The 27,892-nt window shown below is 40.3% G+C and overlaps 2 protein-coding genes and 1 long non-coding RNA gene across 3 annotated transcripts; 2 read left to right on the top strand and 1 right to left on the bottom strand.

Annotated features, from left to right (window-relative positions):
• The first annotated feature begins 1,652 nt into the window (after positions 1–1,652).
• Positions 1,653–4,825, top strand: LOC148127202 (uncharacterized). The gene is made up of 2 exons (XR_015742066.1): positions 1,653–2,328; positions 2,363–4,825. It is a non-coding gene; the product is annotated as an uncharacterized LOC148127202 (long non-coding RNA).
• LOC113444519 (cystatin-B) lies at positions 4,531–9,372 on the bottom strand. Its single transcript, XM_026713321.2, has 3 exons — positions 8,803–9,372; positions 6,051–6,152; positions 4,531–4,823 (listed from the first exon to the last, which is right to left on the bottom strand). The coding sequence occupies exons 1-3, from the start codon at positions 8,866–8,868 to the stop codon at positions 4,695–4,697; spliced, it is 297 nt and encodes a 98-aa protein (XP_026569106.1). The 5' UTR covers positions 8,869–9,372; the 3' UTR covers positions 4,531–4,694.
• Positions 9,373–17,250: 7,878 nt separating this feature from the next.
• LOC113444541 (V-set domain-containing T-cell activation inhibitor 1-like) lies at positions 17,251–27,602 on the top strand. The gene is made up of 4 exons (XM_026713352.2): positions 17,251–17,453; positions 18,555–18,959; positions 21,471–21,755; positions 27,360–27,602. The coding sequence occupies exons 1-4, from the start codon at positions 17,390–17,392 to the stop codon at positions 27,392–27,394; spliced, it is 789 nt and encodes a 262-aa protein (XP_026569137.1). The 5' UTR covers positions 17,251–17,389; the 3' UTR covers positions 27,395–27,602.
• Positions 27,603–27,892: the final 290 nt, after the last annotated feature.

The following is a 27,892-nucleotide window of genomic DNA, read 5'->3' as shown; positions in this document are numbered from 1 at the left end:
CTGGTTGCCAAGCATCTGAATTTTGATCATTGACCACGGGGATGCTGCAATGGTCATAAATGTGAAAAACGGTCATAAATCACTTCTTTCAGTGCCACTGTAACTTTGAATAGTCACTAAATGAACAGCTGTAAGCCAAGGACTCCATGTATGGTTTAAAAAGCATGACCTCAGTAACATAATGGTGAGTTGTCATCACTTAGATAATATGGGTTGATGCATTAAAAGAGGCAGTGATCCTATGCTACAAGCCCCACCTCCATTGGTTGGCTTGTTCTACTCCCATGAGGTGCACCATTTCCTGTAGTCATCTGAATACATAGATACGAGTAGGAAACAAGTAAAAAAACGAATAAGAATTGAGGCACTAAGGAGGACAATAGATGATGGATAGAAAGAATTGCTTTATAAATATTAAGGAAGCTTGATTGTAAGTTGGAGAAGCAGAAATAAACTAGTTAGGGGAAATTCTGTGGTTTTGTTTTTCTTTTATGGTCTTTATTACCAAAAAAATGATAGATTAAAGTTTATAGAGGTTAGGCATCCTTTTCCTAATATAGGTTTATTCGGGGGGGGGGCGGGGGGCTCCCTTTATGGAGCAAAAAAAAAAAAGAAAGATTAAAGGTTTATAGATGTTAGGCATCTTTTTCTTAATGTAGGTTTAAATAATATAAAAAGGATTACATACATTTGATTGTAATAAAGAATACTAATATGGTAAATTGGATTAATAGATTTTTTTTAAAAAAATGAATACATAGATCTACATATGTTAACTAATTAAGTGGAATGTGGTTAGGCTTAACTCCTAGCAACCATCTTTGATAAAAATTCATAGCTGTCCCATAACTATTCCAGTAATTGCGTTGATCCTATCCATCTCTCCATCAACTGGTTCTTTCCAAATAAAAAACAATGTTCCTCTGTTGTTTTTTTTCTAAGGTTGTTGCTGAGGTATGTGAGCTTATTCAGTGTTTCTGAATTTTGGTGACTTTGCGATAGGTGGCTGGGGAATTCTGGAAGCTGAACTGCACAAATCTTAAAAGATGCCAAGGTTGAGAAACATTCATCGAAGTGACAGAGAAGCGTTATTGCTCAATTACAAATAAACTTTAGATGCTGCTTGATTAGACTTGTTTTAAAAACCTATTTCCAAATCTGTTCTGGGAATCTCTGCCCAGACTTTCGACAAGTCAATACCACCTGATTTCTCCCCATTAGCTGTGCAAGACTCACCGCTCCTCTAAGTGAGTAGATGCCCTGGAGCCAAAGGGTGGCGGTATAAAGCAATCGACTGCTGTTCTTTCTAGGCACATTATTTTTGTCAACGTCCTCAAAACATTTCAATTACAATGGGGAAAAAAACAGAGCACTTCCAGAATATGCAATTTCTTTTTTCAACATGAGACAATGTTGGTCAGAAGTGAATATGGATATTTGTGTTTACTCTAACCTCTCTCTCTCTTTTTTTTTTTTGGAAGGGCCTCTTCCTGAGCAATTATTAGCCCAGGAAGACAATATGTGATTTGCTGAACTATTGTGTTGTTAATCGGGTTCTACTGCTATCTTTTGCTTTGTTCCTGGACAGATCAGGCAGAGTCAGCAAATTATTAGGTTTGGAAAGAGTTGTTGGACTGGTTTTCTGAGTGGCTGTTGGCTAAGCAAATGTCTGAGCATGTGGTCCAAGGGGGAGGGTCACACAGCTGCAGTTGACTCATGGATCAGATGAGCAACTGATGAGTAAGGACATAATTCTTTCAGTAACTGCTCCCTCTTAACCTTATTTTTTTAGAAAAAGAACAGGCGACTCGTGGCCCATGACGGAGTAGTAATAGGAGAAATGGAGAAGTTGAAACTGCTTCCTTGCTTGCTCATTTGATTTATACACTCACCTTACACAGCATAACCTTGGACAGATCACAAACAATACTAAAAACATAAAAAAATAGGGGGGGGGAGGAACCCACAATACTAAACTCCTGGTGTCCCCAGTTGTAGCACATTGACTGCTCCATTTAGCTTCAGCCTCACATTATCCCAACCCTTTTGGGGAAAGTCAAAGCTTTTGGAAGGCTAGAAGGGCAGGGCTTACCAGATCTCAGGAGGAAGGGTGCAGTAAAGAGCAGGGGGCACTGCCTAGATCCCACTAAATGGCAATATTTAAGGAAGGAACCTGGAATCTGCTCACTCGGCAGACCTAATGAGCCATAGTGGCGCAGTGGTTAGAGTGCAGTAGTGCCGGCTACTTCTGCTGACTGCAGGCTGCAATTCAGCATTTCAATTCTCACTGGCTCAAGGTTGGCTCCGCCTTCCATCCTTCATAGGTGGGTCAAATGAGGACCCAAACTGTTGAGGGCAATAGGCTGACATTTAAAGAGTGCTGTAAAGCACCGTGAAGCCATATATAAACGTAACTGCTATTGCTGCTATTGCTAATGGAATAGGCAGATACCCTCAAGATGCAATCCGTAAATGACCTGACTGTGGATCATTAAAAGCTTTAAAGATAACAAGTATTTTGAATCACACCCAGAAACTGAAAGCTAGTCCAGCTCACACAGCAGCTATTTAACATGAGCAAACCACAAGAGTGCCAAAAGTGCACCTGCAATCTCATTCTGGACCAGTTGCAATTTCAGGATGGTTTTCAAGGGCCAGCCTCATGTAGAACACATTGCAGTAAACCAACCAGGTGTGACTGCAAACAAGGCCTCCTGCTCCAGGAATGGATGCAATTGCTTCCCAAGATTAATCTGTGTCATAGTCGCCATCTTGAGCAGGCACTATGAGTCTAGGTCTAGGAGGACATCCCCTACCAGCTCTGTCCAGAGATGTGCAACACCAGCAAGAATCAAAGATGATGTCTTGCCAGAACTTTGGGGTAGGGGTTCAAAAACCCAGAATCATTTAATTTTGAAGCCGATTCCTCCCTATCCAAATCCTTATAGTATCCAGGCACTCAGTCAGAATTGCTTGGTTGGCCAGTGATGGAAATGAGTAGCTGGGTATCATAAACTCACTGATAATACCACACTGTAAGAAGTAACCTTGAGGAAATAACAGGAGGAAGAGCTAAGACAACAGTCAAATAAAAAAACAAAACCCAAGTTCAGGGCAGAAATGTAATACGGTATAGAAAGCATCTCAGACATACCCTCCCTGGTTCTTATGAAGACAAAGGGAAGTGGGTCCATATTTCAAAATTTATTTACTATAACCTTATAATAAAAGTACTATTAGTTTCCATGACTTTGGTTTCTAAGTTTGAACTACTTTGGAAGATAGACATATACAACATGTGATCGGATAAGCTCTTCCAAGCTGCATCAAGTAGATAGATGTTGAAGAAGAGTAAAAGACTCAAAGCATTGACTTTTCAAAAGTAACTGGACTTTCTTGTTTTTCCTTGAAGACATTTAGCTTCTCACCCAAGAAGCTTCTTCAGTTCTGCCTCAAGCATTGAGACACCCCAAATTGAAGAGGCCAAGAGTGTCCACCAACTGGAACCTACTGAAGGAGAACCATAGCAAAACTCCAATTCCCAACAAACCAGAGCTAGTCCTGGAAATTATCAAAATCAGTGATACTAAAACCAGTGAAAGATCCAGGAGGGTCAGAATGGATGGACCACCTCATCCCAGACCCTCCACAGTTAATCCACAGAGACAACTAATGCTGTCTTAGCACTATAACCAGGCCTGAATCCTGACTGAAAAGGGTCTAGATACTGCAGGCCAAGCTGGTATTAAATAGCAACACCCAGAGAGTCCAAAGGTATCAGGGCTTCAGATAACAGGCCTTGTGGCTGAGCACAGGGGTCAAAATATACTGTAGTATTGGCCTTAAACACAGAGCCTTTTCCACCATACTTCCTGATGCCCATCAACAAATAGAGTTCTCCACTTAGAGCAAGCTTTTACTTTCTCAGAATAACAAAGTTGGAAGGGACTTGGAGGTCTTCTAGTCCAACAACAGGAGAGCCTTTATACCATTCTGGACAAATGTGTCTGATCTCTTGTTAAAAAACTCCACAACTTCTGGAGAAAAGCTGTTCCACTGATTAATTGTTCTGATTGACAGGACATTAGTTCTAGGTGGATTCTCTCCTTGATAAGTTTCCATCTGTTACTTCTTGTTCTGCCCTCTTTGGAGAATAGGTTGACCCCTTTACTGTGACAGCCCCTCAAATATGTCACCCCAGTCCTCCTCTTGGTTAGACTAGACATACCCAGTTCCTGCAAATGTTCATCGTATGTTTTAGTCTCCAGTCCCCCCATCTTTGTTGCTCTTCTCTGCACCTTTCTGGAGTCTCAATATTGCTTTTGTATCCTGGTGACCAAAGCTGGATGAAGTACCGTATTTCAAGTATGGCCTTACCAAAGCAGTATAAAGTGGTACGAACACTTCACATGATCTTGATAACTGTCCGTCTGTTGATACAGCTTAGCCTCTCCCTGCACCTCCATTTTACCTAACCAATATACTGGCTAAGAGAAGAGCTCCAACAACAAATTACATGCAAAACTAATGTCATATCATTTGTTTTTAATAGAATTAAGATGTGTAGTACAGATTTAACAGTAACATGTTTATAAAAAATGATATTTTTTTTACTTTTGCAAAATAAGCACTATGTGTATAGATAGATGTATATACTCCATAGGAATGTAACAAAAGATCTTCTAAGTAGCTCTTTAGAAATAAGTCAAATCCTCATGCTTTTCTTTCTTGCTCTGGTAATTAGTGAGCTCCACTGGCTTGTTTTCATGGGGGAGCCTTTGGTACACTCGGACATGAAAGTACTCTTCATTCCCCACATGGATCTAGAAAATAAGAAAAACAATCAGATCCAATACCAGACAGAGAAAGCGAAAGTTAGTCTAATTAGCAAGAAATACTGCTTATAAACAATTTACAATATCTCAGGAAGGTTAGGAGTGGGGGGCGGGGGTGGTGTCTGCATCCAGATCAAAGGGAGGATTTTGGCATCTCCCTCTTTCCTACCTTGAAAATGGACTTTAGAGTAACAGAGTTGGAAGGACCTTGGAGGTCTTGTAGTCCAACCTCCTGCTCAAGCAGGACACCTTATACCAATTTAGACAAATGGATGTCCAATCTATTTTTAAAAACCTCCAATGTTGGAGCACCCACAACTTCTGGAGACTACTCATCCTATGATTAATTGTTCTAACTGTTAGGAAGCTTCTTATTAGTTCTCGGTTGCTTCTCCTTGATTAGTTTCCATCCACTGCTTCTTAATCTGCCTTCAGGTGCTTTGGATAATAGGTTGATCCCTCTCTTCTTAATGGCAGCCCCTTAAATATTGGAAGGTAGCTATCATGTCACCCCTAATCCTTTTCACTAACCTAGACATACCAAATTCTTGCAACCATTCATGTTTTAGCCTCCAATCCCCTAATCATCTTTGTTGCTCTTCTCTACACTCTAGTCTCAATGTCTTTTTTATATCGTGGCAACCAAAACTAGATGTAGTGTTCCAAGCGTGATTTTACCAAGGCATTATAAAGTAGTATTAACACGATCCCTTTATGCTCTGTGCACCATGGTTGCAAAGGGCTCTATCAAACCTGTTATTGGTCTTGACAGAGACTCCTTCGATCCATCACACAGCAAAATGAATTGCATTTATACAACTTAAAAAACTGACTTGGCCTTTTTTTTTTCCTGATCCACTACCATTATCGGCACAGAGCACTCATGGGAGTTGTACAGCTCCTGCATATATTACCTGAACCACCTTTATTATATCTATTAACTGGGCAGCAAATATTAGAACACAGATATTTTTTCTTTTAATTGGCAGCAGGCGCAGTGACTATTGCCACTTATAGGGAAATCTAGAGTGTTTTCATTTCCAGCCGATAGATGAAGTTTATCACTCACAAAAGTTGGGGAAATCTGGGCTGTAAAATCTGAATGATGGCTAGAGAGTCGCAAAGAGATATTGGGTGTTTTTACAACCCAGATAAGGTAATCCTATGCAAGAAGAAATTTATACTATAGCATCTTATAGGAACCACATGTACTACCTTGATGAAGTAGTTTATTCCGGCAACTACTTGTGTTTTATATGAAACGGCATCGAAGATGTCAAACTTTCTGCTTTCTTTTTCTTCCAGTTGTGACTTTATCTTTGGGAACAGAAAAGGAGAAAAATGCATGTTGTTGCTGTTTAAAACACACATCCTGCAATGCCACAGTCATTATTTGAAGATACAAATACAAAATGCAGAAATGAAATAAAAAAATGAAAGTTGAAAAGATGGTCTCTAAAAAGATATCACTGAAAGCATCTGCATTCCAGCTTGAAATGCCCCCAAACCAAATGTGGTACATTCTTGAGGCAATGTTTTACTGTTTTTATTCCATGCTTCTGTTCAAGTTTATATTTTTATAATGCCTCAGTCTTGGGGTGTTCAAGCACACTTCTACAAATTATACCTCACTCCGGTTGGCCCCAAGAGCCAGTTGTTCTACCCCATTTAGCATTTGATGGATAGATCCTAGAATTAGAAGTGTTTGCATCACAGATGAAGAATTAAACCATTCTTCTTTTCCAGCTAAACATGAACTGTTATGTTTTGTGACTATTTGTACAATCCTTCCTTTTCTGTTTCACATTTCACATTAGACTATGCTTAGTTTAATTGTTCTGGAGTGTTTTGGGTGTCCAAATCTAGTAGAAATGAAGAAAGAAATTTCGGTGGCTCACTAAATTTACCATCTTATTCTGTCTTACTGGGATGGAAGCTCCATTGATCTCAATGGGATTTATTCCGATGCAATACATACAGTTAGGGGTATTTAAAAAAAACAACAGGTTACCCATCCTGTCTTATAAGAAAGTTTAATTAACCAGCACTATTCAACTGGTTTTTGCTTTACTGTTAGAATGGAAAGCCTATGTTTGATGTTTTATCATCATTTCTATTTGAAAATTAATTCTACAAGGGCAGGTAGAATTCAGTGCACTTGTGTTTAGAGTCCTGCTCTAGAACCAAATTCCTATACAGATTACTCACATAATAAAGCAAATTATTTCAACTCATATGACTTCTAATTCTACAAAAAGGAGCAATTCTGATGGGCTGCTTTTAGAAAATGCATTATGTCACTGTTTTCTGAAACATAACTTAATAAATACAGCCACAACTAACTTAGCTTATGCCACATGTTAAACCATCACAGTGGTTTGCTTCATAGTACAAAGTATGCCAGAATCAAGGACATTTTATGTTCTTTTTTATTGTAAGGTCATTATAGTTTAACAATATGTCACTATGTCAATCATGAATGTTTGCCCAATTGTAAATTAGAAAATAATAATCGAGGAACTAATAACCATGAAATGAAATACTGCTTATTCAGTCAATGACCAGCAAAATAATAATGACTGCAAAGTAATTTTGAAGAAATAAATAGGAGAAATTATCCTGTTCTGTGGAAAGTGATGCACAAAACTTTATTTGCTAAACTCTGTAACACCGCAAGGTATATCAGGAACCAGCAAAGATATATTTGCTTTGCTGTGCCTGGTAGATAATCAGAAAGAGCAACAGAGAAAGCAGAGCTACACTGCAATGAAGTAGTGCATTAAGAGCAAATGTTTTATCCTCTCATTAAATAAGAATATTTGGGAGGGGGATTTCTTGTTGCTTGTTTGTCCTAAATCAGGATCCTCATATTCTTCCAATTGGTCAGTCTTATGAATGAACATTCTGCCCAGATAATTTTACAAATCTTGTATGGAAATGCAATCTTTACAATATTGCAAAGCACAAGCAAAAATTTAATTCTGGATATTCAACCAGCTCTTTACTGAAGTGTCTGACTCAGGTAATTTTCAAACTTTAAAAGAAATACAATACCAGAAAATAGATGCTATTTCCTGAGTGACAATTGGGTCCCCGGAATGAAGCAGCAACTTTAAAATATCAGTTTAAATGTTTCACAAAATAATTTCTGGATTTTTTTTTAAATTATCCTGCTTCTTTCATATAGAATTCAAGGCTGTAAATATACCAGATACTCTTTCCTCCAGCTATTTTCCTCACAACAAGCTGCTAGACATCTCTCCTGCAAAAGATATCTCAGCCTATAGAAGGAAAGGGGGCATGGGACAGGTCTCAGAAGGGATCCTCCCTAGTTTCCTGGAAAATAGAAGCAAAAGGAGGGGGAGAAATACTTGTGGGCTTTTAACAGTTTGTTAATATACTCTTACAATAAAGTTAGAGGTAGTATTCATAATTGTACTTCTTGTCTGGTCTATCTCGAAGGGCTTTACAGGCTGAAGATTATCTATGGGGGAGGGCAATACTCACTGCTGCCATTTGGGTGTTTTAAAGGGAACTTGAAAATAACAATGGAAGGAGGCGACGCCCTCCAATCTGGGCTCGTTATGAGCAACTAAAATGCATCCACACGGCTACCGTGGGACACCCAACGGCAGATTCCAACCGAGCTCCTTAGATTTTTTTGGTCAAACCACAGCCACAGTTGGTTGAAAAGGTGAGGCAAGAAGCAGAGCAGTTTCATCCCACCACTACCCGGGCTTCCGTCCAAGGCTACGACAATTAAATCGCAGCCTCCACCTCCGAATACCCTTAAGCCCCCCTCGTCCCAGTGCCCCGATTAGAAAGGAGAAAGTCTTTGTTCAGATGGCGCCAAGTTAGAAACTTTTGACAACCAACTGAAGGCTTCAGGGCGAGCGCAGGGGCCGTGGGGAGAAAAGGGAAAGAAGTCGTCAGGCGAGGATGCCAAGTTGGCTTTTTTTCTTTTTACCTCCTGCGTGATTTGCTGCGTCTCCGCAGTCGCTGCCTTTGGCTCGGAGAGTCCGCCGCACGACATCGCTGGTGGAGGGAAAGGAGGTAGCGGCGCCCACTCGCTGTGCAAACCACAAACTCAGCGTTTCCTGCCCCTCGCCCCTAGCCGTCCAGGCCTTGTATCAGCTGTCTCGTCAGGGGCGTAACCAGAGGGGGGGGTGAGGACCAAGCATCTCATTCGATGGACAGAGTATTTCCGGGTTCCGAAGCCATTTTTGGAAAACATGCGCTGTGAGTCAGTCAAAAAGCTGGGAGGCTTTAGGGAAGGGTGTCGGCTGGCTCATGTCGGTGACTCAGTTAATAGTGCGTGGAAATAAAGGCTAGGAAGAGACGCTTCTTCTAACTCCCGTCATTTTTATTTGAGCGTCTTAGTTCCTAAACGCTGCGCGATTGCAGACAGAATGCAAATGCAACCCCATTATTTTGGCCGGTCTGTTAATATGGAGGCAGCGTTTGCACATAATCCTCAATCTAAACCGAAAACATGTATGGGAAGCACGGGCCTTTACTTTTACACGTCATCCCCCAGAGGCCGCCGGCAAATCCTGTGTATCACAGCTAGCCAGTCTTTTTTGGCAATGCCTAACATTAAAGCATGGATCACCTGTGGGTGGAGTCTAACGATCATTTTAAGTATTACCAGGGATCCCTCCTGAATGAATTAAAGCAAAAGAATGATAAACGGAGCCTTGTGAACAACAAAGCACAAGATGACAACACACTCACCTGCCCAAGGAGCATAGAAATGGGAAAATCCATGCCTTGCCTGGTATTAGTTTTCCTTGTTTCTAGAATAATGTTTAAGTTGTTAAAAGACTGACAACAGTTCATTTAGTGACCCATTCAAAGTTACAATGGCACTGAAAAGTGTGACTTACGACTGTTTTTCATAGTTACAACCTTTGCAGCCTCCCCATGATCATATGATCAAAATTCAGATAAACTTGGTTCATATTTATGACAGTTGATGTTTCCCAAGGTCACTTTTGCAAACTTCTTACAAGCAAAGTCAATGGGGAAGCCAGATTCACTTAACAACCAGGTTACTAACTTATCAATTGCAGTGATTCACTTAACAACTGAGGCAAGAAAGGTCGTAAAATGGGACAAAACTTAATTAACAATAGAAATGTTGGGCTCAATTGTCATAAGTCGAGGACCATCTGTTCCTGATTCTTATGAATTGATGCCTCAGATCCACAGTGATAAAGGAACAAAAATGTATTAGCAATAATTATTTTTATTTTGAGTAAAAATGATCTCCAGCTAATCTTAGATGCTTTGGAACAGTTTTAACTATAAGGGTGCTCAGAGGTGGTCGTTCACTGGATTTGAAGGTTTGCACTTACCTTGTATACAGGGACTTGACAGAAGTGCACATGGCCACAAATGTGTCCGTGTCCATGATACAATATTTGCTGAACTATGGATGCTCAAAAGCAATGTTCATCTAATAATAAACACATACAATGACAATATTGCAATGCTGTAGAAGCTTCTAGGTCCTGAGCTTTGAGCTGCGCAATTGAAACTTTGTAACTGTGTTTTAGTTACAGTTGCACATTAAGCAAACCATGGAAGAGCTGCTAACGATACTCAGTTTTATATCTCCACCCCAGATCACCTAAGTGATGCCATAGACTGGTTCTGTTCCAGTATCCGCAGGCAATGGGGGCCTAGATACAATGTGACCCTGGATATCTGAAGTTTTACATGCAGCAGACAAAAGCATTTCAATATAGGTTCACAATGGTTTCTTACCAAAGGATTCCTCCCCAGAGAAGAGAAAAGACAGGGGGTAGAAAAGTAGTGATCCCAAGATCACAAAGTGGCTAATCCATGTCCAATAGTGGGTGTGCCATGTAAGCTGTATAGAATGATACTACTAACAATATTTCAGGATCTATGCTAGCATGAAAAGGAGACTATATAAATATTTAATTGCTTTAGGATGGCATTTAACATGCTGAGTACTGGATTTTTGATCAACTAGTACTCACTGTAGTTAATTAAACCAAAAATTAAAATTACTTTTAAACGATATAGTATATTTGTATATAAACTGCAGCAAATTTATCAGCATTTATCAGACTATTTCACCCTCTACATTTTCTATTCCCATAGCATGTATATATTTTTAATTTTCACATCTAATCTATTTCTTTATGAACCAAAAATACACTTTCTTAGTTCTCTCTACTTCATATTCCTGAGACACTTCAGTTGTAAAAACCATTGTTTGTTTACCACTGAGTTGGCCGTTGATAGTTTCTTCTAGAACAGGGATGTCACATGCAGGCCACATCCGCCCCAGTTCCGTGAATGGGGGAAATGTTACAAAACATCATGTGACAGCAACGTGACACCGGGAGTTTGACACTCATGTTCTAAAGATTCAAACACATTCAAACACAGAAGAGTTCTTAGTAATTTTTTATATAAAGGGCTGATAAGACGAGGCACTTCGTATAATTTTACAGGGCACTTTTTAAAATTTGTCTAACTCACAGCAGTAGCAATAGTCTCATTATGAGCAACATCACTACAAATGGTTTCTGAAATTTCCTGATCTTAATGGACTAAGGCAAGGGTCTTCCAACTTGGCAAGTTTAAGACTTGTGGACTTCAATTCCCAGAATTCCTGAACTAACATGACTGGAGGAGGAATTCTGGGAGTTGAAGTCCACACATCTTAAAGCTATCAAATTTGAAGATCCCTGGACTAAGCAATCAAAGAACTGATAGAAAACCACAGCTTTTAGTTTATAAGTTGAGGGGGAAATCTCACTCTTTCAAGAGTCTCAACATCTTTTCTGTATCATGGTGACCAGAACTGGAAGCAGTATTCCAGCTGTGGTCTTATACCAAGACAGTATATAGCAATACTAACACATTACTTGATCTTGATACCATCCCTCTGTTCATGTAACCTAGAATTATACTGGATTTTTTTGGCAGCTGCAGCACACTGCTGGCTCATACTTAAGTTATGGTCTGTTAGGACTCCTAGATCCCTCTCACAGTTAATGCTGATGAGCCAGATACCACCTATTTTATATCTGTTCATTTGTTTTTCCTTTCCTAAGTAAGGTCTTCTTTCACCACTGAATTGCATTTTGTTGGATAGGGCCCAGTCTTCAAGTCTCAGTTTAATTCTCAGTTTCCAAATTCAGTAGATTCTGAAAAAGTCTTTGTGCAAATCCAACCAGAGAAATAACTTATTGCTAATATTTTCTAAGAGTCAACTCAGAAATGAAATTGACAATAATTCAGTATCTGGACTTGTGAAATATAATTAATTGAGAAATGTTGGGTAGCATATGTGAGCCCTCTCACTTTCTTTCAACTTGACCCACTTTGTGGAAGCATAAATAATATGGAAGAGAGTTGACTGAAGATGTGGAGTTAAAATAAATAATATAATAATAATATAATAATAATGAAATAATAATTTCAGGATACTGAGTTCCATAAAAAGCTCTAAGAAAATAGCTGTAGCTGGGCTGCAAAGAAGCTAAGCAACTTGATAGTGGAAACTTACTGTAGTGTAGTTTATTGCCCTCTAGTGTTTGCTGGATTAATTGCAGTCCAGATATGACTCCTACTCGATGTGTTCCAGATTCCAAGAGTCAGTTGGCTATTTTGAATATCAGCAAATATTGTATAAGTTAATTTTTTTCCTGCTCTCAGGGCTGAGCAATTACATTTCTTGTCAGGATTTTTTTTAATTATTAAAAAAGATCTGTACTGCAATAATCAAAATAAATCTGGAATTTATATTGCTCTGCATACCCCTGACATTGACAAATCTTGAAAACATCTGCCTTTGAGATGGGGACTTGAAAGATGGGGACTTTTAAATCAAAGGCATGTTCCCTTCACCTGCATCTGAATTATTTCTGTAATGCTGGTGCAACGCCGTTGCCTTCTGTAGTCAGTCTACCCAAAGATGTTTAAAATTTCACAGGGGAAGGGGGTGCATTGTGCATGCACCTTCTTTTCAAGTCTGCTTGTGTCTTGAGGATTATCCATTATAGGATGCTTTTAATCCTGCATTCATGTTTGTGAATAATAAGTTTTAGCATAGTTCTGACTCAGGACTTGTCTTTTTCACTTAAGGTTTATGTAAACATTTGGGGAAGAATAATGTCATTGAGAGTGATAAGGAGGTGATCTGCCAGGAAGAATAGAATAGTATGAACCAACAATAATTTAGGTCTAAAAAAAACAAAGATCTGACACTTGGACGTGCTTCTTCTCAGAACGGCATTGTTTCCTTGAACAAATAAGGGTGAGTTGTTTTTTTGTTACCTGCAGATGTGATAGTAGAAAACAATGGAGAAGTAAAATTCATCATTGGCTTAGTGATGTTTAATAGCATTGGAAATTGCCTTGGCTGAAGCTTTTGATATAGAACAAAAAGCTTTGAAAAAGCTTACAATAACAAATATACACTGCTCAAAAAAATAAAGGGAACACTTAAACAACACAATGTAACTCCAAGTCAATTACACTTCTGTGAAATCAAACTATCCACTTAGGTAGCAACACTGACTGACAATCAATTTCACATGCTGTTGTGCAAATGGAATAGACAACAGGTGGAAAGCAGAGGCAGTTAGCAAGACACCCCCAATAAAGGAGTGGTTCTGCAGGTGGTGACCACAAACCACTTCTCAGTTCCTATGCTTTCTGGCTGATGGTTTGGTCACTTTTGAATGCTGGTGGTGCTTTCACTCTAGTGGTAGCATGAGACGGAGTTACAATCCACACAAGTGGCTCAGGTAGTGCAGCTCATCCAGGATGGCACATCAATGCAAGCTGTGGCAAGAAGGTTTGCTGTGTCTGTCAGGGTAGTGTCCAGAGCATGGAGGCACTACCAGGAGACAGGCCAGTACATCAGGAGATGTGGAGGAGGCTGTAGGAGGGCAACAACCCAGCATCAGGACCACTACCTCTGCCTTTGTGCAAGGAGGGACAGTAGGAGCACTGCCAGAGCCCTGCAAAATGACCTCCAGCGGGCCACAAATGTGCATGTGGCTGCTCAAACGGTCAGAAACAGACTCCATGAGGGTGGTATGAGGGCCCGACGTCCACAGGTGGGGGTTGTGCTTACAGCCCAACACCATGCAGGATGTTTGGCATTTGCCAGAGAACACCAAGATTGGCAAATTGGCCACTGTCGCCCTGTGCTCTTCACAGATGAAAGCAGGTTCACACTGAGCACATGTGACAGATGTGGCAAGATCTGGAGACGCCGTGGAGAACATTTTGCTGCCTGCAACATCCTCCAGCATGACCGGTTTGGCAGTGGGTCAGTAATGATGTGGGGTGGCATTTCTTTAGGGGGCCGCATAGCCCTCCATGTGCTTGCCAGAGGAGCCTGATTGCCATTAGGTACCGAAATGAGATCCTCAGACGCCTTGTGAAACCATATGCTGGTGTGGTTGGCCCTGGGTTCCTCCTAATGCAAGACAATTCTAGACCTCATGTGGCTGGAATGTGTCAGCAGTTGCTGTAAGACGAAGGCATTGATGCTATGGAGTACCCCGCTCATTCCCCAGACCTGAATCCAATTGAGCACATCTGGGACATTATGTCTCGCTCCATCCACCAATGCCACGTTGCACCACAGACTGTCCAGGAGTTGGGGGATGCTTTAGTTCAGGTGTGGAAGGAGATTCCTTAGGAGACCATCTGCCACCTCATCAGGAGCATGCCCAGGCGTTGTAGGGAGGTCATACAGGCACATGGAGTCCACATACACTACTGAGCCTCATTTTGACTTGTTTTAAGGACATTACATCAAAGTTGGATCAGCCTGTAGTGTTTTTTGCCACTTTAATTTTGAGTGTAACTCCAAATCCAGAGCTCCGTGGGTTGCTAAATTTGATTTCCATTGATAAATTTTGTGTGATTTTGTTGACAGCACATTCAACTATGTAATGAACAAAGTATTTGAAAAGAATATTTCATTCATTCAGATCTAGGATGTCTTATTTTTGTATTCCTTTATTTTTTTTAGCAGTGTATTAATTCACATCCACTTACCTTTGGCTGCTATACTAATAAAAGTTTCCTAATAGATTTTCTTAATCTGTACAAATCTCCTTTGGCATAGAAATAGTAAATATAGATTTTTTAAAATATTTGCATATGTAATGTTTTTTATTTCTTTATTTTGATTGCTTTTGTCACTGCATGCTTTCCTACTTAATTCTGTTTCTTCATAATAATGTTTTTCAATCTACAAAAATAAAAAGAAAAGATGGACCAGCAAGTCAATCTATTTCATCTAAGAGAGAGGATTAGTTTCTGAGAAGATTCGTAAAGATGAGTCCTGATGGTGCAGTGGTTAGAATGCAGTATTGCAGGCAAACTCTACCCACAGTCTGGAGTTTGATCCTGATGGGCTCCTGAAGATTGACTCAGCCATCCATCCTTCTGAGGTCAGTAAAATGAGGGTCCAGGTTGTTGGGGGCAGTATGCTGATTCTGTAAACTGCTCAGAGAGAGCTGTAAAGCATTGTGAAGTGGTGTATAAATCTAAGTGCTATTGTTAAATTAGTGGTCCATAGAAAACATGAACCAACATCTGCAGCTACAAACTAAGCTCCATTCTGTATGCTTTTCTCTGTTTGGACTTTATAGAAGTGGGTATTGTATGAATTTTTCTATCAATACAAAAACTTGAGAGGATATTAACATCAGGGGTGGGATTCTACCAGTTCACACCTATTCACTAGAACCGGTTGTTAACATTCTAAGCAGTTCAGAGAACCGGTTGTTAAAAGAAATTACTGGCCTAATCCTGTAAGGAAGGCAGGAAGAAAACATTCTGGTGTTCCTTACAGAAACTGCCTCTCCGTTAACCCTTATTACGTTCTTGGCAGGACTAGACTTCCTGTCTCAGGAACTTCTCTGGAGTTTTTTCCCCTTCCTTTGCTGGTACTTTGCTTGTGTGGAGTGACCATTCAAAGTTACAATGGCACTGAAAAAAGTGACTTATGACCATTTTTCACACTTATGACTGTTGCAGCATCCCCACAGTCATGAGAGGCCAGGCGAGGAGATGCGTGCCTCGATGTGAGTGATATTGAGTTGGCCACGCCCAGCCAATAACATGACCACCAAGCCACGCCCACCAACTAAGCCACGCCCACAGAACCGGTTATTAAAAAAAATTAATCCTACCCCTGATTAACATATAGGATTATTTGTAATTAATGAAAACCATCAAGGTATAGAATAGTTTTGCTGATACTGAGAACATGTATTGATACCAAAACAAAAATAGGCAAGCAATTCTAATAAAGCAGAATCCAAATCTCACTTTGCACTTCAGTTCAAAATGAGAATATTTTGTGTGCAGAATACTTTGAATGTAAATGTTTTGAGTTCAAAACAGGTTTTTTCAGTTCAAAATGCTGTATTTAAAACATTATTTCAATTGAAAAATGCTAGCAGGCAGAGGCTTAAAATTTTGAATATACATACATACATACATACTTGTTCTGTCTCACCTATGGCCACGAGTTGAGAGTCCAAATGTCCAAAGGAAAAAGCACGAACAGACAACATCAGGAACAACAGAGTTAACTTTCCTTTGGCTGAATTCGTCGTTGGCAGATTTCCCAGAAGCTGTCTGCAAATTCTGATAATGAGCAGAACTATAAATCAGAGATGAACAGCAAACAGAATACTTTGTCCAAACTGCAGACGCAAATTAACAAGTTTGACCCGAACAGGGATTCAAAGCTAATACGCCTCCTTATAGTCCCTGAGGGGCGTGTCAATCTCTTTCCTCAGTCCCTGATTCGACGTCTCCTTCCAGTTTGTGCTTGTTTCTGCTTACATCTGTTCCTTGCATCAAACCAACTTTCTTCAGTTTGATCTTCATCCAAGGACTCCGGCACGTTCTCCTGCTTATCTGCCGATACCTGAGGCATAACTAATGAGGAAGGTCCTGGAGAGGATGAGCATTCCGAAACTTCCAGCAATGCAGGTTCAAACCCCAATACCAAGTCCTCCTCTTCCTCCTGACTCCCATTTATGTCACTCAACAAGGCAGGCTCAAACCTTAATGCCAGATCTTCCTCATCACTCGAGCCTATGTCTTCTGACAGAGCAGGTTCAAACCTCTGAGTCACAACACATACATACATAGATAGATACATACATACATACATACATACATATCCAAATTTCAAGATATATATACAATTTCAAGATCCCCTTGTGTTGAAATTAATGCCCAAACTAGGCCTAAGTGAGAGTGTATACATCTTCCAAAAGAAAGCCTACTGTGTGTACTTCATACATACTGTGTGGACATTGTATGTAAGCGTATCTGAGCTCTATTTTAGATTTTGTACATTTCACGAGTTGTTTTCCCGGCCTTAGAGCTCAGGGGAAGCTAACTCAGTGATGCAATGGTTAGGAGGAGTTCCTGGGAAAGGAGCAGCAGCTGGTAGCAGAAGGAGGGCAGGCTGAGTTTGAACCTGGAGCTTAAGCAGGAGAGTCTCCTCTTTGTTTCTTAATGGAAAAATGGCACCCCCTGCAATCCTCCTAATCTGCCCTTCACTCCTTCTATTGCTTATTTATCATGCAAGTAAGTAAACTTTGAACTCTTGTTTTCAATCCCCCCCATGATCAATGTGATATTTTAAAGAGAAAGATACCTAAGAAAATGTATTTTGTCCATTAAGTTTTAACATGATGAGCTGGTGAGTTTCTGAATGCAATTTTGTAACCTGATAAGGGCATTCCTGATTTTCCATGTCAGGAATTTTATATATAAAATATGTAAAATAATCTATATTTTAGATTATAAATGAATCATATTCTAATCTATGTTTAGATAATACATATAATTGTCAATATACTATATTGACATTATTTCATGGATTATATTTTATTTAACTGATAACTAAAACTACCTCAAAAAGTTTTGAAAAGCAGAATGGAACAGAATAGGAGTTGGAGGGGACCTTGGAAGTCTTCTCGTCCAACTCCCTGCTCAGTCAGGAAACCTTATACCATTTCAGACAAATGATTGCCCAGTCTTTTCTTAAAAACCTCCAGTGTTGGAGCTTTCACAATTTCTGGAGGCAAGTCATTCCACTGGTTAATTGTTTTCACTGTCAGGCAATTTCTCCTTAGTTCTAGGTTGCTTCTCTCCTAGATTATTTTCCATCCATTGCTTCTTGTCCTGCCCTCAGATGCTCTGGAGGATACGTTAAGCCCCCCCTTCTTTGTGGCAGCCCCTCAAATATTGGAAAACTGCTATCATGTCAACCCTAGTCCTTCTTTTCAAAGCCTGTGATGGGAGACGGCCAGAAATTATTGCAAATGGATAGGCACACCTGAGGCTCTCAGATGCTGTTTAAATGATACGCAAGGAATATCATAGATGCTCCTATTTCCAAGTTAGGTTGGGCTAAGTTGGATAAATGAGGAAGAAGAAGCTCAGCAAGATGGTTAGTATGTAGGAGATCTGTACCAGGAATGTAATTAACTGATCTAGAAAATAATATATGGCAATTATATAGTATGCTTTATTTTATTTAAGTTACAAATGGTTGAGAAAAAGCATAGCTTATCTAATCCTTGTGGTGTACGGGAAATATTAGATTCATATCAGCAATTGATTGATTGATTGGTTTTTTTCCCCCTTGATGGCTAAATCTAAGATGGCTATTCCATTATCTAGATGCAATGGATGTGTTCAGGGTACGTCCGTTCGACAATATTTCTCTGCCCTGCCAGTTCTCCTTTGTGGATAGCACGGAAGGTTTATCCTTCACCTGGGAGAGGGAAGATATCAAGGAGGAGCATGAAGTAGAAGATGATGATTTTTACAAATATTTTGTTGGACTTCATGATTTTTATCAGTTTTATCCGAAGGTGATATATAGCTTTAGCAACAACATGGAACAAGTGGAAGAGCGGAATTCCCTCTATGAAGGCAGAGTCTGGGTGGATGAGGAGGAGATTCCAGAGGGCAGCCTGACCCTCATGCTGGACCAGGTTCAGTTCTCTGATGAGGCTATGTATATATGCAAGGCCACTAATTCCCGGGGCAGAGGGTCAAGAAAAATGAAGCTTGTTGTAGAAGGTAAGAATGTTTTTGTTATGATCCAGGGTGGGATACAAAATAAACAAAGTCATAAAAAACAGGTGAAGCCCCTTTTATTCCTTCACTTTGCTTCCAAACTCCAAATATCCTTGACTGAAGACAAAAAACTCCCACACAAACAGTTACAAGAAGAAGCAAAAAAGCAACACAAACCAGGCAAGATAAGGGCGTCCACAGATATCAGAACACACATTGGGAAGGACGCCAAACTCGGAGTGGAACCATAAACTAGAGATATTTCCACGCTTTGTTTCGAGCGCTCACCCGTACATATGTCTGTTCTCTTATTCAGTTGTCACAGCTGCAGCCCATGAAGAGAATCAAGGCCCTCTCCTCCCAAGTAGACCACGTCTCTCCCTTATCCTCTCCTCCCTGCGTGCCCTAGGATGGAGAGGAGATGGGCCTGGGTCCTCCTCTGACTTCCCAGCCAGTCTCTGCCCTTCCCCAGCCTCCTCCACAACCTCCAGAGCCATACTTCCACTCCCTGTTGGCTGTTCCTCCTCTCCCTCAGAGTCAGTCTCCACCAGGGGCATGACAGTTTTCCAGTTTTGCCCAGTTGAAAATACCTAATACAGGAGAACTGTGGTGTGTGATTTATCTTTTATAAATTGCTGACACTTTTTTTCTTCTGGTATGAATTTTATCTGTTTATTTTGCAATAAGCCTGACTTCTGTAGAAGAATGCTCATTTCAAAGTGAATATATCTCCTCTCACCAGATTTTTTAATACTTTATCTTGCTTAGAAAACAAATCAAATCATAGACTGAGGGATATATGACTTAGCAATAGATAGTAAAATATGCAATAAAAACAATAACAGGGAATAATAGAGAGTAATTAACATTTTAAAATATCACAGCATATTTTTAAAAAAATTAAGCATAAATTTAGATTCCAACAGTTTTTGTATATACACTGCAAAATTGTTGCAACTCAAAATTTCTTGGTTTCAATCTTTAGACAATCAAAATTGAGTCAGAATATGAAGGGTAAATGATTTTTCAGGAACAATTTTTGAACACTGGACCTACCATAAAGTGAGACCTGTCATCTTAAGGTCTCTTAAAAGGTTACTAACAGTAGTGCGTCCTATTTCCAAATGGCGAGAAATATCAAGATTCCACTGTTAACTTGACCTTTGGTAATTTTTGAAAATGATTTCTTTTACGACTTTGTTTCTATAAGATAGCTTGCTTTTTTAAAACGTATGCACAGAGCCTGAGCTTGATGACATTAAAAGCATTAACATTTCAAGAGGAATATTTTTATTAATGTAAGAGAATCCAGAATGCCACAGAAATTGCTGGTATGTCTAGTAAAACACAGAGTCTTTTTCTGAATATATATTTTATTCCTTCAGCTGAAAAGGCCTAGAAATAGCAACAGAAGAATAAGCTGGAGTGGTTATGTAGTTTGCTTAATTAGGAGAAATTGCATTTCTAAGCAAAGCAAATCTCAGCAAATTCTTACATAGTTAATCATGAATATTGGCTAAAAGATTATCTTGTTAAGATTTTAGAAGGGTGAAGTTGTTTCCCAGTTAAAAAATTATTTGATCAACACGAGCCTTGTTTTTCCAGTAAATATAGAGGAATGCAATTTCAACTGACCTTTCAAAAATGTACATTTTATTTCTTAAGCATACACCACAAACCAACCCTAGCTGCATTATTCCCACATTCTGCTAAGTCATATTATGAAAATAGAGGAATCTATTTTATATTATTACTTAAAGCAGGGCAGCAAGTAAGAGAGGAAAGTTAGAGCAGAGGTCTCCAAACTTGGCAACTTTAAGACTTGTGGACTTCAACTCCCAGAAATGTCCAGCCAGCAAAGCATAGCTGGCTGGGGAATTCTAGGAAGTCCACAAGTCTTAAAGTTGCCAAGTTTGGGGACTGCTGAGTTAGAGGAACAGAATAAATGATCAGCAGTAAATTGGGAATAGCTCTCAGAGTGATAATCCTCAAAAGTAAAACCAGGCAATAAAACTGGTATATTTTGGGGAGTCAGAGGTGAACTTGAAACTAAGTAACCAGAGAACAAGGGACATGACTATCAATGCCGAACAGAAGTATTTATATAAGTAAAGGAGAAGCTTTGAAGATTAATTTTCTGGAAATAATGTGTTCCTTCTCACACCCACAATTTATGCCCTATCATTTTTTTTCTTATTTTTCTTCTGAAGAAATTGAGACATTGGAAGTCATAGCTAAGATATAATGAATCTTACTAATACTAAAAAAAATATCCTACAGCAGATTTTCAGAAGTTCTAATCCAGCATTTCCCACATCACATTTTCTATATATTTAGGGCTTTAGCTCTTCTAGTTCTACAGTCTGGATGTCCAATGCCTCTACTGAATTGATAACTACTGGAAATGAAGAATACAAGCTCTGGAAACCTCGTTTGAGACATCTCAGAGCAATTGTTACAAAGCTGTAATTAGATTATTAGTAATTGTTCTGTTTTTCCACTTCTCTCAATTAGATGCTGAAGAGCCACAGGTGCAGTTCAGCACAGTCGATGACATACTTGTAGCCAAGTGCATCTCAGCAGGCTGGTACCATATGCCTAAGGTAACCTGGCGTAACCGCAAAGAAGAGGATCTGTCCGGCTATTCCAAAACAGAGATTCTGGAAGAGAAACAGGATGGGTCCCACCGAGTGGTATCTACGTTACATTACCCTGTGTTACTCCATGAAATCTACACTTGTCACATTGAAGAGAGCGATGTGCTCAACAGACCTGTTAGGTCCATCCACAAAGTTCCAAGTTAGTGATTTCTTGTTGAAAGTCTCTGTTGGGTGTTGAAAGAAGAAATACGTTGTTAAGCAAAGGAGCATGGATTAAGCATGATAGAGTAGCTGTTTTCTTCTTCCCAGCAACCTTGCTCACAATGCTATCTTTCAGTGGTGGGAAATGGTTAAACCAATTATTGGGCTAGGAGGAAGGCATATGGATTTTTCCTTGTTCCCGTTGACTGTGGTACAGAATACAAGAGGCATGAAGGAGAGGGCAGCTCAACAAAGAGAGGGTGAAAGTGCAAGAATGAGTGTTGGCCTTTGAGATGTTGCTGATTATACATCCCAATCATAATGCTTAATGGAATCTGGCAGTTATATTCAGGAATGCTATGGTATTACAGATTCTCCAGTTCTATAGTAGTTTGTGTGTGAGAGAGATACACAGACAAACAAAGATGTGATGAATATCAGAAGTAATGGAGGAAAGATGCACACACATGTAGAATCATGGACCAAACCAACAATTTGTGTAGATTGTTCTCCAGGGATGGGATCCGACTGGTATAACTACCGGTTCTGTTGTTCTGCGTCTCATGCACATGTGAGAGTTGAGTGAGTTGCGTGAGTGCAATTTACGACCTGCTGAGCTTCCCGGACAGCTGAACAGCGCTGCATGTGGGTGCACAGTGATTGGAAAAGCCCTTTTTTCCTGCTTTTTCCACTGCAGCTGTGCCACGCAAAGCAGCTGCGGTTGAAAAAGCAGGAAATAAAGGAGAGGTAAGAACCCGGGAGGGCAGGTGGGCCAAAACAGCAGCAGACACAGAATCGGTTCTGTGTCTGCTGCTCTTCAGAGCTACCAGTTCTGTAGAGCTGTACAGAACCGGTAGAATCCCACCCCTGTTGTTCTCTCTTGAGTTAGTATTAGTAGACCCAATATAGTTCTCCTGTTTCTTGAAAGCAGTTTGGCCACATGCGAAAACAATCAGCTGGATCTGATTATCCATCTGTCCAGGCAAGAGGAAGGAGCAAAAACTTCCACACTACTCTTCTGAATATTCATGAAGGTTCAGATTGAGAGTTGTGGTATCTTAAAAGCCATTTCTGGTTTGACACTCAACAAGGTGTCATTTATTCCTAGTTAGAAAACTGGCTTCTCATTTCAATTAATGCTTGTTGACACCTCAATTTTAAAAATACATATTTAGAAATACATTCCATTGAATTCAAATAAACTTACCATATTTTTTGCACTATAAGACGCTCCAGATCATAAGACTCACCTAGCTTTTGGGAAGGAAAACAAGAAAAAAAAAATCTGCCTCTGCCTCCCAGCATTTTGCTTCCTTGCAGCAAACAGGCTGGTCAGCTTCAGCACAGCCTGATTTAGCATGAGCAGCTGATTGGTGGATGGATTGGCCTCCCCACCGCCCATTGCTGCCATCAACACCCATTGCCGCCGCCCATTGATGCCCCTGCGCGTCCCATTTTTGGTCTTTGTGAACCCCATTTTCAGCGCTTTTGTGCCCCATTTTTGGCCTTTGCACATCCCATTTTCGGCCCGTTCTAAACGGTGGGGATTGCTGCCTATTGCTGCCGATCGCTAGTGCTGGCACCGATTGCTGCCTTTTGGCAACGGCAAACGGCAGCGATAGGTAGTGATAGGCAACAATAGGTGGCAATAGGCAGCGGCAGTAATCCCCACCACCTGGAAGGGATGAAAAATGGGACATATGGAGGCCAAAAACGGGGTGCATGGATGGAGGCCGAAAATGCCCAAAAGATGGGGGGGGGGGGGTTCGTCAACATTTGTTCTTTAAGATGCACAGACATTCCACCCATTTTTTTAAGGGGGAAAAGTTTGTCTTATAGTGCAAAAAATATGGTAATTATCAGTTAATTTGGCAACTTTAAAGAACAGGTGTTTAGAACGTCAAAAGTGTTTTATTCTCTCTCACAAACAGTAGACAGAATGTGGGGCCCAATTAGTTTTTTTATATGCATATCTCCATTTTCTGTTTGCAAAAAAACAGAAAAAGTTAATTTCTAATATAGCAATTGATAGTGTACTTAATAATTGAGATTGGTATACTTAGTTCAAAGATGTAGCAGTACTGCTGATGCAGCTACCCAAGGGGAGTCTCACAAACCTCTCTGAGAAAACAAAATGGCTCCTGGCAGGTTAGTTGTGTAGAAGTAAGTTCTATTCAGGTGAGAGAGGATTAGGCCACGTTCTGTGGTAATTTGTGTTGATATAAGATTATGTAAGTACTTATCCTGAAATTTTGAATGAGTATGAACCTGTAAATGTCCCTATAGCAAAATGGGAAAGCGTTCTTCTCTTCAGGGGCAGATTCTTAGAAGACTTATTTGCTAGTGAGCCAACGTATAAATTGTAAATGGCCCTATTTATTATTTATCTTTCTGGCACTCTCTTTTTTCTTTGACTTTCTCATCACAGATCATTGCCCCACTAGTGATTTGCAGGGTATTCTAGAGCATCCGCCACAGTAGAAAAATAGCAGTAATATTTGGTTCCACACTAGTGATTTGTAATATCTCACACCATTGTTCAATTATTGCCATGGAAGAAATAGTCTTCGTTATTGATAGGTTGCCACAGCAATGACAGCGGGTGACACTGAAAATGCTATAATGCTGTAAATGGTGAATGACAGCTTTTTAAAAAATCATTTCAGTGAGTTGGATGATACGGGGAAGACACTATGCAGCGGGCAAGCGGGGGTGCTCTTCCTCATGACTGCCTTGTTGTGCTTTCCTCCAATCCATGCAGCATCACAAAACCATCCTGGGATATTTCTATTCTGCCCTCATTGATGAATCTCATTCTGCCTCAGCAGTGAGCAAAGCAAATGATGCTCTTCTTAAGAGACTCAAATGGGGCAATCAGAGGAGAGTAATTGATGAAATTCTCTTGGCTTCACCAGCCTGAAGAAACAATGCTATGTGAGGAGAAGACAAGTTTTCACAAGTGGTAGAACAAGCCATCAAAATATGGTTAGCTGATCAGTGTTTGTTGGGAAGTAGTTCTGTCTGTTCTAGCAACCAGTGCTTTATTGAGTGAACCCAACTAACTCATCTGCAGGAATGGATGGTCTGCATGGGAGTATTCATTCTATCCAAGTAAGCAGGAAACTGTCGGCTTTATCAGGCAGAACATAACATCATCCCCTGCAGTAAAGTTGCCCATCCAGCCCTGGCACATCCGGCAGTCCTGCAGCTGATTGGGGGTGGGGGTGGTACTGAAGGGCACCTACTTGAAAACAGGCAATCTTCCAGAAGACTGATGGACATGCTTCCAAAAAAGTGGGGGAGTGTTAAACAATTTATTCCCTCTGCCTTTTCCTTTCCCCCCTCCCTCTCCCTCCCTCTCCCTCTCTCCCTCCTTCTCCCTCTCCTTCTTTCTCTCTCCCTCCCTCTCCCTCTCTCCCTCCCTCTCCCTCTCTCCCTCCCTCTCCCTCTCCTTCTCTCCCTCTCCCCCACTCTCTCTCCTAGCAGGAAAGATGGGGACAAAGTGGCCCATGTTTAAAAACAGCATTTCCCACTTTTGCTCCCCCCACATCCCAAAGAATGAAAGGGGATTAAATCACCAGGGGCAGCAGGTTAGAGCAAAATCTATGTTTCAAAACAGCTTTCACCACTTTCCTTGCCAGCTTGAAAAAGAGATATAATAGGCAGGGGATTACTTTCCTGGAAAATGAGTGACACACTCTTGGTTTCTCCTGTCATGCAAGCCGAAGATGTCCTGGAAAGCTATGCTTGCCAATAGCCTCAGGTGCTGGGCAGGTTGCAATCACTAGCCATGCCCTCCCTAGGCATCCTTGGCAAGATGTTGAAGTGGTTAAAACAGGAACTCTTGTTCCAGGAGAAAACTAAAAGCACACCTTTAATGTGAGAACTTCTAAATATGTCTTTGGGCTGCTACTGCAGTGGGCTGGAGTTCCCAAGGCAGCCTCATGAGGATGTGCCCTTTAACGCTGATTAGGGAGGCAGTTTCATACTGTGATTAGTGGACCATGAGGAAGAGCCCAGAATCTGATGGGCAAGTTGTTCTTGCCAATGATCTGAAATGATAGCTAGTAAAAGAGCCTTTGAAATTAGGGTGAATGGCTGCATGAAACTAGATCAAAGGTATCATGATGTTTCAGGTAGCACATTCCTATGATAGAGGTGGAAAGGTTTCAGGAAATCAACTTTTTCCAATCCATACAAAGTGTAGCATAAGCACATCAGTAAACAGGGAAAATATTTTACATAGGAAACTATGAAATACACCTTAGCCCATGTAAAATGGATGCAGTAGTTGGGATTTCAAAATGTTGGTATCTGACCTTTAATAGCAATGAAGTTGCTACAGAACCAGACAGAAAATATTAGCAAGTTTGGTCCGATGGGTCAACCAAAAGTGTATGTATAGATATATAGAAGATATAGATACAGGTAGTCCTCAACTTACAATCATTCATTTACTGATGGTTTGAATTTACAATGGCACTGAAAAAATTACTTATGACTGTTTTTCACAAGACTGTTGCAGCATCCCCAAGGTCATATGACCAAAATTCGGATGCTTGGCCACTAGCATGTATTTATAACAGTGCAAGTGATTCACTTAACACCTGTATCAAAAGTGGTTGTAAAATGGGCCCAAATGCACTTAACAACTGTCTTGCTTAGCAACTAAAATGTTGGGCTTAATTGTGGTCGTAAGTCAAGGACTACATAAATAAGTATGTATATAGGTATAAATATGTAGGGGTAAATATCTGTGAGGACCCAGAGTGGGATACAAAAGCAACAAAGTCACAAAAACAGGCGAAGTCCCTTTAATTCCTTCAACTTAGCTTCAAAGTTCCAAATATCATTAACTGGAGAAAAAACTCCCCCACAAACAGTTGCGAAAAGGAAGAACTTCATTCAAACTCAAAATACTTATAAATTATAAATAGAAAAAAACAACACAAACCACACTGAAGCAATTAAGGAGACAAGGCAGGATAAGGGCTTGAAGATGTCCATAGATATCGAAACACACTGAGAAGGATGCCAGAACTCAGATAAGAACAGACAGACTAGAAATATTTTCATGCTTTGCTTCCAGCACTGGCCCAGGCACAGTTTGTCCTTTTAAACAGTCCTCACAGCTGCAGTCCATGAAGGGGATCAAGGCCCTTTCCTCCCCCATAGACCAGGCCATTCACGTTTCTCCCTTATCCATTCCTCCCTGCGTGCCCTAGGATGAAGAGGGGGTGGGCCTGGGTCTTCCACTGAATGCCCAGCTGGCCTGTACCCTTCCCCAGCCTCCTCCACAACTTCCGGAGCCACACTCCCATTCCCTGTTGGCTGTTCCTCTTCTCCCTCGGAGTCAGATTCTAACAGGGGCATGACAATGTCTATGGAGACTCTCAGTCATCCAGGTCATGATTGTCTCAAAGGTTTGAGTCAGAACAGATGAAGTTTCCTGGATGAGAAGTGAAACGTCTTCTTCCTCAAAGAAAAACACATAATCCGGTTGCCATTTGAAAAAGCACTTTTGAGATATGCAGGAGTAACTTTTTAACTGGTTGTTTGTATGGCTGGATTTCTTTTAACTTTTTAACTTTTCTTTTTCTAGAGAGGAAATATCACAATATGTACAATCACTACTAGAAAATCAACACCAAGTTGATGCAGCGAGGGAAAATAAGCACTCATTTTTTCATCATATCAGCTCGATACAGTGCCTGCAACAGCAGAAGGAAGAGGGAAAACACAGAAAATGAGACAATACATTTTGCATGTTGAAAGGAGGGATTGTTTATATCATTCTGTTAGATGTTTGAATTAAATTGAATTGAATTAAAAACTGCCAAAATAATCTATTTGGACAACCAAGACTGGATTGAGTTTTTTCATACTTACCGGCGGGGGGCGGGCGGGGGGTGCTGATAAGCCCATCTCCTATACTAAACCATCCCCAACAGATGCCATTCGGTGGTAGAAGACATCTGGCTGAGGGGAGCCCACCTAGCCTCTAGTCCAGAGAAATTATTTCATTGTTAAACCAATCCTGCCATTAAGAAACTTTAAAAGTAATAAAAACAATGGGAATCAAATATAAACATAGGTCTGCAACAACCAGTGACTTTGGTCTCATTGAATTGTGTC

The sequence above is a fragment of the Pseudonaja textilis genome, chromosome 2 (genome assembly GCF_049901715.1).
Source record: "Pseudonaja textilis isolate UNSWEBS1 chromosome 2, rPseTex1.2, whole genome shotgun sequence".
Taxonomy (NCBI): domain Eukaryota; kingdom Metazoa; phylum Chordata; class Lepidosauria; order Squamata; family Elapidae; genus Pseudonaja; species Pseudonaja textilis.
This window is presented reverse-complemented; position numbering and strand designations above follow the sequence as displayed.

Excerpts from the sequence above, each read along its gene's own strand:
- LOC113444519 (XM_026713321.2), bottom strand. The coding sequence starts at position 8,868 with ATGTCGTGCGGCGGACTCTCCGAGCCAAAGGCAGCGACTGCGGAGACG. Across the intron at positions 6,153-8,802 it reads CGCAGCAAATCACGCAGGAG|ATAAAGTCACAACTGGAAGA; the intron begins GTAAAAAGAAAA and ends CTGTTCCCAAAG. Across the intron at positions 4,824-6,050 it reads GAATAAACTACTTCATCAAG|ATCCATGTGGGGAATGAAGA; the intron begins GTAGTACATGTG and ends CTTATTTTCTAG.
- LOC113444541 (XM_026713352.2), top strand. The coding sequence starts at position 17,390 with ATGGCACCCCCTGCAATCCTCCTAATCTGCCCTTCACTCCTTCTATTG. Across the intron at positions 17,454-18,554 it reads ATTGCTTATTTATCATGCAA|ATGCAATGGATGTGTTCAGG; the intron begins GTAAGTAAACTT and ends TCCATTATCTAG. Across the intron at positions 21,756-27,359 it reads GTCCATCCACAAAGTTCCAA|AGAGGAAATATCACAATATG; the intron begins GTTAGTGATTTC and ends TTCTTTTTCTAG.